The sequence below is a fragment of the Hydractinia symbiolongicarpus genome, chromosome 4 (assembly GCF_029227915.1).
Source record: "Hydractinia symbiolongicarpus strain clone_291-10 chromosome 4, HSymV2.1, whole genome shotgun sequence".
NCBI classification, from domain to species: domain Eukaryota; kingdom Metazoa; phylum Cnidaria; class Hydrozoa; order Anthoathecata; family Hydractiniidae; genus Hydractinia; species Hydractinia symbiolongicarpus.
Window position 1 is genome coordinate 20,762,796 of NC_079878.1, and position 14,742 is coordinate 20,777,537.

General features: G+C 33.6%; 1 protein-coding gene across 3 annotated transcripts in view; it reads right to left on the reverse strand.

The window, feature by feature from the left end:
* Window positions 1-1,956: 1,956 nt before the first annotated feature.
* The window catches only part of LOC130641759 (uncharacterized), a 42,983-nt gene continuing 30,197 nt past the window's right edge, over window positions 1,957-14,742 (reverse strand). Inside the window, exons 10-21 of one of the 3 annotated variants that reach the window (XM_057448704.1) lie at window positions 14,568-14,690; window positions 13,483-13,656; window positions 12,623-12,811; window positions 11,041-12,338; window positions 10,653-10,794; window positions 6,606-10,541; window positions 6,353-6,532; window positions 5,678-5,770; window positions 5,454-5,582; window positions 4,240-4,402; window positions 4,052-4,087; window positions 1,957-3,472 (exon numbers count right to left, since the gene is read on the reverse strand). In XM_057448704.1, coding sequence (XP_057304687.1) covers window positions 3,319-3,472; window positions 4,052-4,087; window positions 4,240-4,402; window positions 5,454-5,582; window positions 5,678-5,770; window positions 6,353-6,532; window positions 6,606-10,541; window positions 10,653-10,794; window positions 11,041-12,338; window positions 12,623-12,811; window positions 13,483-13,656; window positions 14,568-14,690 — 6,617 coding nt within the window. In that variant the 3' untranslated portion in view covers window positions 1,957-3,318. The remainder of the gene's footprint in view (window positions 3,473-4,051; window positions 4,088-4,239; window positions 4,403-5,453; window positions 5,583-5,677; window positions 5,771-6,352; window positions 6,533-6,605; window positions 10,542-10,652; window positions 10,795-11,040; window positions 12,339-12,622; window positions 12,812-13,482; window positions 13,657-14,567; window positions 14,691-14,742) is intronic. The other 2 variants (XM_057448706.1, XM_057448705.1) reach the window with 2 other exon arrangements.

Sequence of the window (14,742 nt, forward strand, 5' to 3'; positions counted from 1 at the left end):
GCGTAGTTCTTGTACTTAATCAATTTTGCCTGGAAGTATAAATTCGATCTAACTTTTGACAAATGAAAAACCATAACACGGTAAACGTTTGTCATCTTACTTTTAAATTTATTTACTTTGAAAAAACGACCTTTTGCCAAGGACTGTTTTGTCACTGCTTCCGTTATGCATGAGAGATAGAGAGAAACTCCGTTGTCCACTTTGCTTCCATTCACTTTCTGTTACAACGTTCTTGTCAAGGTTTTGGCCCCATCTATTCATTTTTGAGAGAAGATTTTTTAAAAACCCTGAGAAGGGCCGGAAAATATGAAGAAAAATTATAAGACATTAAGCCTCAAATGGTACTAATTCAACCTAATATGTACACTTTTAGCTTTCTTTTTATAAAACTGTGTTCACACATTGCGGATAGGTTTCATTCAGGAATCATTTGTTCCGGCATGACGTATGAACATGTTTTTCAAAAAGCAGAGAAACGGAATCAATTCACTATTTATAACGGAACGAAATCATGTCGTTTCGCATATTGGGTAGCTTCGAAGTCGTGTGAACGCGAGGCCTAGCCGCAACAAAAATCATTTCGGAACGACATCTCTCCGCAATGTGTGAACATAGTTAATTACATTTAAATGGATCTACTAACATCCTTATAGGGTGTAGATCAAATACTTTGTGTGTTAAACTGATCATATTGATTTCATTTATTTCGAATATTGTGGGCAGACTTACTCGGAGAGAGATATTTCTAAAAACATTATAAGGACGATTTTACCTTTAAGTTTTGACACATCCGCCTTAATTTGCTTCTGCTTGTGTTATTTGATATGAAAATTGATTTTCTTGTATGGTTTTTTTTTATCAGGATAGAAATTTGCTTAAGAGTCGCCATAAGCAGAAATAAACCTAACCGTACTGCCTTATCGTGCGTGCAATCTTCGTATGCCAAAAATAATGTTTTTTATATTAATCTAGACGGGTGAATGATCTTTCTGGGTTTTCTGCCCACCATATTTAAAAGAAATGTGTTGAATGTTAAGTTCCTGGATCAGAAAACACAACACAAATCTTTCCTAACTCAAATTGGACGGTAAAAACGCGCGAATTATTATGTATGAGAGAGAAAAAACGGCTTAACACCACACAAATCTTTAATCTTTCTAAACTTAAAAATTCGAACCTCCAAAAAGAAAAACGTGTAGTTAAAAATACTTAAGTGCCTATAAGTGTATAAGTGGATCATCACTACCACAGAGTAATTTTATAAAAGTTGCACGAATACCGATGCAGAAAATATGCTCGCCAATTCTCGTGGATTGTTCCGCTAACTACCAGTGGGGAGTTGTATAAAGAAGAGTACATTCAGAAGGGTTAGTGATATATTTTCCAGACCATCTAATGCACATATTTTGTTTGGTTGTATAGAACGCGTAGATTTCTCTACCGGTTAAACTTATGGTAGGCGAAGATTTCCACAGTCAAAAGCAAACCAACGCATTAAATGCGCTATTTAGCGCTTTTTCACATGGCGTGATTCACAAATCGAAGAGTGAACGCTAAACGTCAATTTGATGTTCAGTTTTTCCTTTAACCCCTACTCGTCAAAACCGAAAATGAATAATGGAAGTCTTACTAATTTCTTAAATCGTATGCTCCTGTGAAACTCATCAAACCCGTTAATACATTGATGTCCCACGGTATGAAATATTTGAACGTCGAAAGACGTGTTTGACTTTTAATGTACACATTTCGATATGTAAGCCATCCAAAAAAACGATTAAATAAAATGTCAATTTTTTTGTGCGATATTATTATTCGTAAATAAAACAGTATTACAAACAAAAAGTGCCAACGCCCATCGCAGGCATTTTGCCTCTTTCACGATTTATTACAATAGCGAAGTCAAGAGGTCTAAATACAAGCGTAATTACAAAGGGGTGTTTATATTACAAATTCATAGAACTTGAACCAAAGTCTTTTATTAAATGTACGAAAGAATTCATGTTATATAAACACGTTGAGAAATAAACAAATATTAAAATCACTGCAATCTCGTTCCCAGCCTTTATTGTCTCCTTTTTATGTCGAGACCGCAAGTCCGATTTTATAAAAAGGGCGAAGATTGGAAACGAGGTTGGCGTCACTGTTTAAGGAGGTTACACAAATACTGTAGAAAGGTTTGTTTGGACTAAATATGTATTAAATAAAGTAATGTATCTATTAAAAAAGTTTAAGCATTGCAGAAAATTATGACAACATTTTGAACTCTGATTATGAGAGGCGGTTTATCCTGTGCGGCCTACTTCGTTCAAATTATCTGCAAAAACTCAGGAGCAATTTTTCATAACTAGTGGTTTTCGATCATACCAAATTCAGTCATACCAGTTTACTTCTTTGTCAACAACGGCCTATTTCAGCATATCCTCGTAAACTTATAATTTCTTCAATGGAAAGAATTGACCAGAATCGGAGCGATTAATCACAATATTTTTGATTGACAGTGAATTCAGACCATTCCTTTTAGTTTAATTACACAGGTTTATCATTAGGAAGAAAACTGCTTCTGAGCCGACTTAAAATAATTATTAACCCTGATATTATTGAGTAAGTACAGCAACAAATTAAGGATAAAACTGAAGTTAACAAAATTTTTAATTGGAAACGTGAACATAAAGTAGACATTTGTTTTAATAAGAAAATTAAAAAAATCTAACCAGCCTGGTCATTATCCTTATTTTTCTAAACAATTGATCTATTGCTTTAAACCTGAAATCTGAACCTGATTTGCGTTTAGTGCACGCATTAATCACATAAAAATTAATCAACAAAATTATTTTTGCTTAAAGTGAGAAGTTATTACTTTAGAACTTCCTTCTTTGCCGTTATTTGCTGATAACCAACCTTTAATTTGCTCTGAGCATCACTTCCTTATTTTTCTAAGATTTTAGCTGAAAGGAGAAACAGAATCAAAATAGCTTTTTCCCCAGTCGCCACAGTGGTTGGCGCTGAGGGTCAAAAAACCTTGCAAAGTGTGTTATTCAGATGGTCTAAGAAGGGTGCAAGTTCTGTATGACATTACGTTCTTGTTTGTAGTCATCAAAGAAATGAAGAACATTATTTTTTTCATATTTCAATTATATGGGGCAATTTTTTAGACAATCTAAGCCTTAACGTTTTTATAAACTAGGTTCTTAAAAATGAAAAAAAAAACGTGTAAGATGTCCTACGTATAGGCACCTATCTCTCTGCGGACCCCCATTTACAAAGTGTCTGTATATTGTCAAATTAGCGTCTGACATTAAATATTCGCAAAAAAGTGCACTAATTTCGTGATTTGATGACAGCTTGCTTAGTTTCACCAACTTGTGCGTAACTAAGGCTAGGTGGAACAGTATATTCAGCAAATTCATCAAGGTCGTTGTCAGGCTCATACGTTCGGTTGGTAAAATGCAAAATTGTATTGCGGTCTTTCTCCCTGTAAAAAAGTGTAGCTTCATTATTTAGAGTTAAGGCTGTTCATATGGAGGCGGGCTGGCTCGGTTGACCGGGATCTCGCTGCTATTAAGAAACACATGAAAAAATAAAAATGCGTTCATATGATAACCGAGCCAGCCCGAGATCTCGGTCAGACGGGATCTCGCAGTTCTTAAGAAACGCATAGAAAAATAAAAATGTGTTCATATGGCCAGCCCGCCTAGGCGAGATGAAATTAACAATAGACTTAAAAAATACTCATCAATTATTTAAAGTTCGAAATATATTCTTTTGTCTTCATTGTTTATGAATCTTTTGTGAAATGTAAACAACTTTTCCATCCCAGCTGACGAGATGTAAAAAACTTCATATGAACACGAGATGAAAATCTCTCCGGCTAGCCGATCCAGCCCGCTTAACCGATCCAACCCGCCTAACCGATCCAGCCCGCCTAACCGAGCCAGTCCGCCTCCATATGAACAGCCCCTTATATAAGTTTTGAGTAGCAGATGTCTATTTTTCTTGCCTCTCGTAGGACAAAAATAATAAAAAATAGAAAAGTATATTAATAGGCTCATACGTTTGATTGGTAACGTGCATATTGCGGTCTTTCTTCCTGTAAAAAGTGTAGCTTCGTTATTAAGATATATGTTTCGTGCATAGACGGGTAAGATTTGGAAATCAAACAATTAGTGTCATTTCTTTGTTAAATGAGTGCTTGAGGATAGTTTTTTTGGGTTATTTAAATAAAATGAGCTTATTACTTACTTTTGTAGACAACATTTTTTCTTCCACCAGCAAACGTAGCTTACGAGGAGAATGAGTATGATCACCACCACGCAAATACACAAAATTATGATCAGTACAGTATAACCCTGCCCATCATCACCATTTACCTGTTTGTCGCCTTTAATCTGTTCGGTAGGTTTTACTAAAATAATTTTTACATCTGATTGGTTAAAGTTCAGTTAAGTGTGTTTTCTATAAAGTTGAAGGTACATTCAACCATGTTATACTACAACCACGTAGTCGAGATGACAAGCCTCAACTGTACTTTACCCTGTTTGCAATGCTTTTAAAATTAAATTTTAAATTACATACAGTTTGACATTACCATCACGTTCAGCTTTGGTCTTTAGTTCAATTTATGAACTACTTCTGGCCTAAATTTGTATTTAGGTGCCAACAAACAACAGTTTACTATCATTAATATCGTACAGTAAGCTCCTCTTATTGACAATGTCGTTTTTACTGAAGAAGCAGTTTTAATTTTTGGTCTCATTTCGGCCAAAAAATGGTGTATGCCTTTCTTTGTTTACTGGCTAAGAAGGAGGAACAGAGATTATGGCATGAGCCCAGAGGTCTCTTTTTACTCTCCTATTCTTTAAGAAAACAAGTGTGGTCATTCTTTTAATCTACTACGACTACATTTTCCCTACTTAGGGCCGGTTGCCCTGCCGATTTGTTTAATTATAAAGCAAAAGAACATCTTTAGTAAAGTAAAGCTCTCCAACTCCTGAAAACATCTCACCAACCCAGACAAACCTCTGATAGACTTAGCAGTAAGCCAGTAAAGCACCAGGCATCACCTAGGACACATGTCATAAGGAAGTAGCACCAGTGAAAACAAGAAATAGAAGACAAGAAAATAAGGCAGCTGCATTTTTCGTCACAAAGTTCTGACACTATTTCTACATGAAGCAACGAAACTTGAAGGAAAGCTGTGACATCTGAATGGAAGAACAGAACATGTATTTACATCTACATTACAATATATAGCAAATTATAAATTTTTCATAAAAATGCTGAAATCAGCAACAATTAATTCTCCACATTCGACTTGCTTTCTATAGCGTGAGATGACCAGGGTTACAGGGTAGAACTGATTAATAAAGGACACTAACGCTGACACGTACGATCCCATGCAAATGTCAGCATTAAAATGTCGACCTAAAATAATTAAACGTTGCTGCTTCTCATACCTGAACAGGATCTATCAGTAGGAATGTTAGGATTAGTTTTCGTGAAACCATCTCTGCAAGTACAAGCATATGTACCAGGTAGATTTTGGCAATTGTGATCACATAGGCTTGAAGAACACTCATTTATGTCTAGTAAATACAGAAAGCAAATCAGAATAAATATATCCTTAGTATGTCCTTTCTGTTGTATAAACTTTGTAATAACTTCGTCATATTATTCTCACCATGTTGGCATTTGTCTCCATAGTAACCACTGTGACATGTGCATTTGTTTGGACTTGTGCATCTTCCATTACCACACCCACTTGCACAAATTGCTATAAAAAATTGTTTTATTGTATTCGACTGTAAAATTTTGTACTAATTGAAAAATCATAAGGGCCAAAATTGTGAAATTTATTATTTGATACAGTGGGTACCACCACCACCACTGATGTTTAGTTTTTAAGGCTCAATAACACCGATTCTAGCTAATGTATAAGGGTTCCAAGAACGTTTAAATATCATTAAAAAAAATTAATCAACAACACAACAGTTTAAAGCCCTAAAAAAAACTTATTACATAGGAAAAGATATATCTTATTAGATAGAAACCGAGATATTCTAAATGGAAAAAAGGAAATCATCAGCGACGCACATCAGTATCTCATTGAATAATGCAAATATTATCATGTCAAAAACAAGCGAGTTTATAGAATAATATAAACTCGCTTGTTAATGACATGGTTGTGTTTATTTCACTAAAGACGATGACTGAACAGATAAGTTGAACAGATAGTCGTAATATTTTTAAACTTGTTTTTTATCTATACTGTATAAATCAAATATGAATTAAAGTTCTTAATGTAGACACGATTAAAGACAAGCACACAACTTTTTGGTAATATAAGTACGTTTACCTGTGGTTGGAACTTCGTGATTTTTACAATAATGCTTGCTCACATTGTTTTTCATTTTTTCCGTTCCTTTCAAATAACATTTGTTGCAGTAAGTTTGACCTGGTAAGTCCTGATAATAATATTTACCACAAGCGACACAAACACCTTTAACATTTGCGAAGGTTCCAGCAGGACATTGGACTAAATGTTTAAAACATGTAAACAAATAAACAAACCAACAATAAAGATTAATAAAAAACCAAAAATTATTTACCGCATATCATTCCATTCTTATGAATTTCATATCCATGTCCACAGATATTAAACTTTGCATTAGCAGATAACGATTCCTCGACTATACTGAAATAGCTCGTGTTATCACTAATAAACACAATAGAAGTGTTGGATATCTCTCTTATAAATACTGCGGCTGCCACGGATAAATCTTGTCTCAACTTCACATTGGTATTTAAAATATCCTCCGTCGTTTCGTTTGAATACATTAATTTAGGAAACGATAAAATAGTAATGGTGAGGAGTGATTCATTAAAACTGGTTGTAATGTTTTGAGTATCAAACAAATTCATCTTTTGTACAATAGGAGCGAAAAAGGACGCATTTACTTCCGTCGCGTGGACACTGTTGTTCTTAATAACAATGTTGGATACTATGACATCAATTGTTAGTATAGAAGCTGGATATTGAAACTCCAATACATCCAAACGGGCTAACCTGCTTGTGACTTTACCAAAGTCATTAAAAGCTTTGCAATGATAGTAACCAGAATATTTTAAATCAAGATCAGGAATGGAATACACTAACGATGTAGCTGCTAACTCGGTTGGTTCTTCCAACAAATCAAACTTTTGAAAAAACCATTTATATGATGGCTTTGGAAAAGCTGATACGTTACATACAAAATTAGCAGACAAATTTTGTGCATTAGGAAGAAGAAACGTTACATCTTCAAGGTCTTCAATGAAGGATGGTTTTTCATAAACGTTTATGTATGTAGCATTTGAAGAAACCATACCAACTTTTGAAGTAACATCACAGACGTAATTGCCTCGATCAGATAACTCAACAGTCACAGTTAGAATATTTTTTGTTTCTTCATCAATTATTTTTTCGTTATGCTTCCAGGTATATGACACTGGGAGTTCACTTTGAACAGTGCCGCAATTTATGGTAATGTTGTTTCCATTTTCAACATCGTAGTAAGCCGTATTTCGTGAAGTTAACTTGGGAATGGCTTTGCAGTGAAAGCTTTCCTTCATAATGGTATCAATATCTTTCATAAGTTTGTTGATCTCTAGAAGTAGAGACTCCAAAGAAAAGGTATCGGCTTCTTTTTCCTCTGTTAGTCTTTCAAATGACTTTGTTATGTTGGATAACATACTATAAAAATTATCTTTGTTGATAAAGTTTGATGGTAAGTTTTTCAAATCACTCAAAGAACTAATTAAGCAATCTACAAAAGCAAGGCAAGATGATATATTTTGCTCATTTCTGTAAAACTCCATGTTTTGTTTCCATTGTGTAAGCACGTATGTTACCGTTGTTCTGTTACGATAGACAGATACTTCGTATTTCAACAAGAAAGCCATTTCAGATTGAGCGTTCAAAACAGAATGGTTAGTCACATCATTGTCATTTAACTCTACTGTTTCACTAGCACCACTGGTAATTTCCCTCAGTTCCAAGGCATCTTCAGTTAAATTCTGAAGTAATAGCAAAGAATACGTAACAAGATCCGCTGTTTGCTGAAGATTGAGACAGGCTTTTTGCAATGAGATGTTGTTAAGTTTGTCACCATCCAACGTTGTAACATAAATATTTTCTTCCATCTGATTGGCACTCAATGATCTCCTTTCTCTCTTATTTTTACATAAAGATTTCACTAAAATATCTTTTGTCGCTCTTTTCAAAGACAAATCTTTATCATCAAAGGAGTAAAGGAAGTAAAACTCAGTTGTTTTTCCATCCAATTTATTTTTAACGCCAACGCGAAGCAACATGTTTTGTAGAAATGGAAGTGTTGTGTTAAATGTAACAGGATTAAAAAACGAAATAACATTTGACACATTTGGATGGCGATTAAACATTGTCATAATGCAAATTTCGTCTGATAGCAATGCTGATGCTGATAGGTCCTTTTGTTTCACCATATTGTGTTCTTGTTCTGCATTTAAGAGTGTTATGTTCATTTTTTCCAGCTCGGTTTCAAAAAATTCTTTGCTGTGCAAAACACTTCGTAATTTTGTACGTAAAACTTCCACATGTTGTTTCTGGTTCTCAATACTTTCATATAAATCAGTAAATATCTTAGGAATTTTATCGGACGACTTTAAGAATTCCTGTCTCTTTTTGATGCAGTTGGTATGTTTGAGAATACAAGACATGTTTGCCACTTTAGAAACGCAGGAATTTACGCAATGGCACAGCCTTGTCACATTGGAATGACCCGAAACAAGCACAGTTTCATTGTAACAGTTAGATACCTTTCTGGTAAGCTCCTCCGTGCTTTTACAAGGTAATAGACATGGTTTGGTATATGGAATTCTTTTGATCGCTACTTCATACGTTCTACTGCATGAAACGAACATTCCAATAATAATTCCAACTACTCGACCAATTAACCTTCCAATTTTACTCCCAACCGGACCAAATATAGAGCCAATTAATGTTCCTGCACTGGTTGTTATTAATGATATTGATTCCTTTAAAGCAGCATCTATTCTTGCTTGCTCACGTGGGTCTTGTTTACATGTTCCAGTGTAGTATGGTATAAAAAGATGCTTAACCAAGTTGCAGGTGGAAGGACACGATTTTTCAATAACAGTTCGAACTTTCTCTTCAGTCTGATCACATTTTATAAAAATGGCACTTCTATTCACTGCATTCTGACAGACTTGACACACAGGCACATCAAAGCATTTCTTTTCACAAGGTTGTAGAAGACATATTCCACTTAAGTTTTTGTCAATATACAATCTGTTGATGTATGTGTATGAGTCCATCTGTTGCTGGCTTATGTTTAGTTGAACAACTGCATGTTGATATAATTCATACGCACGACGATGCGCTGATGAAACATTTTCATATTGTGCCTTTCTTGTCATTTGTATTTTTTTGAGGGAATTTAATTTATCTCTGGTTTCGAAAAATCTTTGTTCCGATATATTAAGCCGTTTGTTTGTCTCTTTGGAAACCTCTTCAAAGTTTCTTTGCATAACCATGTTAAGACGATGTGACATTACCATTGATTCTCCCCTAATCTCGCGAATGACGTTTTTCCAGCTAAAAATATCCCCAAGGTTGGTATGACCGGACACTTCAAAAGGATATTCTGAACTCAATGGAACTGTAAAGTTGTATGATAGATCTGATTCAGTGATGTTTAGAACTGTATTGTAAAAATCATTAAATATTTTGATGGAAGCATTCATAAAACCATTGAATCTATGTTCAATCCTACTGATATCTAAATGGAGCATATCTCCATTTTTAACGTGCAGACGTGCACTAAGCTTTCTTTCGGAAGTGAAGGTTGCAGTCACCTGAACGCGATTTTCATTGACTCCATACTGTAGTTCAACTAACACATCATCTATGCATAAGTTGTACAAACATATCCTTCCCACATAGGAAATGATAATATCTTTTTGATCAAACGTAATAGGAGTCGATGTTGGATTTATTTCTATTCTTCTAATTTTTGTTACATACCTCAAAATGAATGAAATGTTTTGATCAAATTCTGAGATTTGTTTTGATTTTAACCAATACTGTAATGTTGAAAGGAAAGATTCAATGTCAAACAATTTTTCTTTTACGTCCTTGAACAATTCTGTAGTTTTTTGATAAAGATAACTGCTTTTTCTGATTTCTTGCACCAGTGCATTTAAAGACAGCACAACAGAATCTTTTAATGGAAGAAATATTTTAGCTAGATCAATATGTTTGGTCTTTAATCCAGTTTCCAGTTGTGTTAAATAGGTTTTTAAAACAATTTGATAAGTCCTCAGTAATAAGGTAGTCTTTGGCAAATTTTCAATACCACTGACCTTTCCACCTTTCCCTTTAATTGACATTTTAATAAATGATTGAAAGGGATGCAAAGGATGGAATGTTATCGTGGAATAACCATAGTCGAAAGTTGACGCTGTTAGGAGTGGATTTAGCATTAATTCAAAATAATCGAATGAATCTAAAAAAAAGGAAAATTAAACACGCACGGCTTGTAAGGTAATTCTTTTTGCTTTTAAATTTTCTTTTTTACTAGATTGTTACCTTAAAAAAAGCTTACACTTAACATTACCTGGTTTACGCATGGATCCATCAAGATGCTGATCAAAACCTCTTAATTTTAATAATTTCCCCAGAAAATCCAATTTAATCTCGTAGTTGAGTGAACCAGAATAAGTCAATTGAAAAGGTGCATCAAATTTTTGTAGCAGTAACTATAAAGAGAAAACTTGTAATTAACACTGCTTCTATCAAAGATTGAAATTATTAAAAAAGTTAAATTTTAAATAAAATAGCTTTGAACCTGCATAAAAATTGTTGTACACATAGTTCAAATCATTATTTTATGCATTCTTGCCCGCCTGTTAGGTTGCCACACTAAGGTTTCGTTTGGAGGAGCATTATAACACCAGGCAGAGTTGACAACAGAAGTACTTTAAAATATGTTATCAAACGTTTACCTCATTAAGGTTTTCAGATTCCAAAGAAATATTGCCATCAATTGTAAATTTCCCTGTGTCCAAGGAGGATATGATACGACTTTTGATCTTCATGGCTGAATGAATACAAATTCTTTGCTCACCGGTAAAGACACAATTCTTCATTTTATTTTCCGATGGAATAAAAGATATTGTAGATACTGTAAAGTAACTGACTGGTATGCCAAGCGTTGTAAAATCATTAGAGATGTCAAGCCCTTTACCAACATTTACACTGACAATTCCATTCATCAGATTAACAGCAAAACAAGTTGCCGTCAAATCAGAAACTTTCTGTATGCTTGACTGAAACTGAAAATTCATAAACATCTTAGGTGTGTACACAACATAGAGATGACTTTTTGTTTTGGTGTCATGCAGTTGAGCGCATAACGGATAATCTTCCAATTTTTTTGCACTTACAATTTTTGAATGCAAGTTTTCTGGATTGTATTTATGTATCTTATTCGTAACTGTCACAACAAACCAACTAGGAAATAGATTTTCCAGTGCCTTGAAAACAAAGTTTGGAAAGTAAAAACTGCCTATCAAAGCATTTAGTATTTTCTTTCCATTCATCGTTACGTTGCATTGTGTAGGACATGTTCCAAACTCATTTTCTTCTAGCAATTGCAATGTTTCTTCTACAGGCTCCAGGGTACTGTTGCCCGAAAATGTGTCAAGATTTTTTTTCGTGACACCATTCATTGATAAGGGCATCTTGCTCATAAAAGGAGCAGATACTGACACCAATCCAGATGTGCCATTGGTGTTCCATTCACAGGTAGATGATAAAGAAATGTTATCTATTAGCTTTCGCTCTTGGCAACCTTGATTAAAAATATAATTTCCAATTTTAACTGGCTTGGGCACGTCGTTTTGGAACACATACACAAAGTCATCTGGTAAAGGAAGAATGGGCAACTTATTCTTATTTATTTTATACTTCACTTTATACGTGCCAGGTTTATTAGATGCGATTTTAAATGACGCTTTCCTTTCAGGATATTTTAATGTCACAGAATTTGGTGAAAACGTCAACATCCCAGTTTCCTCTTGAATACTTATTTCAATATTCCCTTCAGCTTGAGTAGTGACAGCTACATATTCAGAGTCAATACCAACAAAAACAGGTGGCAGCTCTGAAATAATAACCATGGTAACTTCACAATTTTGTCCTGTATATCCAGTTCCATCACAGTTACAACTGTACTCTGTTGTTGATAGGTGTATACAATCTCCATTGTGATGGCAGGGATTTGGTTCACAAGGAGTGATGGCTAAGTAGAAAATGCAAATAAACAGTCAGTAGTCTTAGCGATAATAATAAATGTAAAAACAATAACTTAACATCCCGTTTAAGAGCAAAAAGAAAATATGTTTTTCCTATTCCATTTAGATTAAACAGAATTTACGCATTTTAAATAAATATAGCAGCACATTTCTATATTGTATGCAAGAAAAGGTTGTTTTGATTTAAAAGTGTGCTGCTACGGTCGTCACTTAACGAATTAATATTATTTTTGCCAATTCAACCAAATAAACACATATTTTAGCACCATACTTTTACATTGTGCATCTGTATTAGTCCATGATAATATGTTACTTCCATTTGAAACACATTTTGAAGTGCGCTTGCCAACTAGATAATAACCACTTTGACATCGTCTCATACAAGTGGAGCCAAACCTTTGATCACATGGTATAACAATGGATCCATGAGTTAACTGAGAAAGAGCTGAGCATGCTTTTCCTATAATAAATGTTAATCAATTATCTGCTCAGACAAAAAATATTTATTACCATGTCCTGACTGAAATATCATAGACCAAGAGTTCGGTTGAAAAGCGAAGAAAAAAAAAGAAACCAGAACAAGTAGACAGAAATACTTGTATCAACAGTATTTTTATCAACTTCCAGAAATATGGTTACTTGCACTTTAAGAAAGTGGCACCTTATATAATTAGAGATAGGACAAATTCGTTTGATACAAAAGTAGCAGAAAGGAAACTTTAAAACAGAAAACGAAAATTTTAATCAATTTATTGTTTCTATCCAGTTCTGTAAAAAGTTAATTACTTTAATTGCTATAATATAAATGGCAAATTTTGAACTTCTAATTCTCTTATCTTTCTAATAAATAGCCAAATACGATTTCGATTATTGCCTGTTGATAACAACTGTCGAAACGTAGCCTATAATAAACTTGCTCCTTTATGATACGCCAACTTTATATTATCTAATAAATGTTAATTTATCCCAATATTTTATTAGTGTAAAGGAAGGTTCTAAAGAACTGCAAAAATTCTTTTAAAAGAAAATCATAATCCAAAAAGGCTTGATTAAAGTGTTGTTAGAAGGTAAAATTTAAAACAAAGCTGTGTTTGGAAATTTTGCTTATCCAAAGAATAAAAAATTTCTTACGTTTACATTTAGCTTTATACCCTGACCAAGTCGTGATGGGCAAACAAGTACGTCTAGTTGATCCTTGCAAATCAAAACCCAGTGAACAGGAAAAGTTGCAAACTGAATCTGTCACAAAACCAGTACAATTCATTGTTCCAAACACAGGTTTTGAGATGCGTATACAAGGAAGAGCTAAGGAATATGAATAAAAAAATTCAAATAACAAAAAGTAAAATATCAATAATAGAAAAATTAAGTTGGGAAATATAACAATGAGATATAAAATTAGTGTAACACAAAGGTAAAAAAGGAAATATATTTTATCTACAACAATATAAAATAAATTGAAATATATAAGGGTCTAGTACAATCAGCCCAAAATTATTGGCTAAAAATTGTAAAGTTATTTCAAAATGTCTGGTCTTGAAAGCATATCAGAGCTAAGCATCGTTTCATTGTATATTGTTTTGTTTTGAAACTACGACCATGCAAAAGAGGATTAAATATACTGGGGTTGCATGTAGTAAGTGTAAAGTAGTTGTAAAGTTGTAAAGTTATTGTTGAAGTTATTAGAAAGGTGTTAAATTATTTCTCTTCGACACTTTTTGTATAGGATGCCAAGACATTTTGCAAATATACAGGAATAGAAGAAAAACTATTGACCAGTACAAACGTTTCTTGTATTTGCTTACTTTTTAAAGGTGCTCGTATTTATCTTAAATTTGTCCAAAACTTACATACACAGTTTTATTCGCTTTAATAACTACTGTAAATTTGTAATTGATATTTTCTCTTATTCTGCCTGCACCAAATTTTCTTTTAATATGAATGTTGATCATAAATGTCAGAATATAACTGTTAGTCTATCGAGGTAAAAGAGAGAGTTTGACCTGCTTAACTAAAGTCCCTTGGGAAAAATAAGACAAGTTAATCAAACTAATAAATAATACACAATATTGTACATTAAAAGCCTTAATTTTTTTCACATAGATTAAATATTAGAACCAAATAAAATTTCAAATGACCCTGTTGTTGCTTCGTTTTAGAACAGAGTAATCATACAAGTAGAAATATTTTCCTTGAAAATGTGAGCATATGATTACCTCGACATGTAAAAGTATCAGTATTCAAGATATACCCTCCTCTGCATAAGCATGTGTAGTTACCGATCGTGTTTTGACATACGTGATCACATCTATGACTTCTTTCTTGGCATTCGTCAACATCTAAAGTTAAATTAACTTACCATAATGAACAAAGTTGAGACCATTTTGCCTG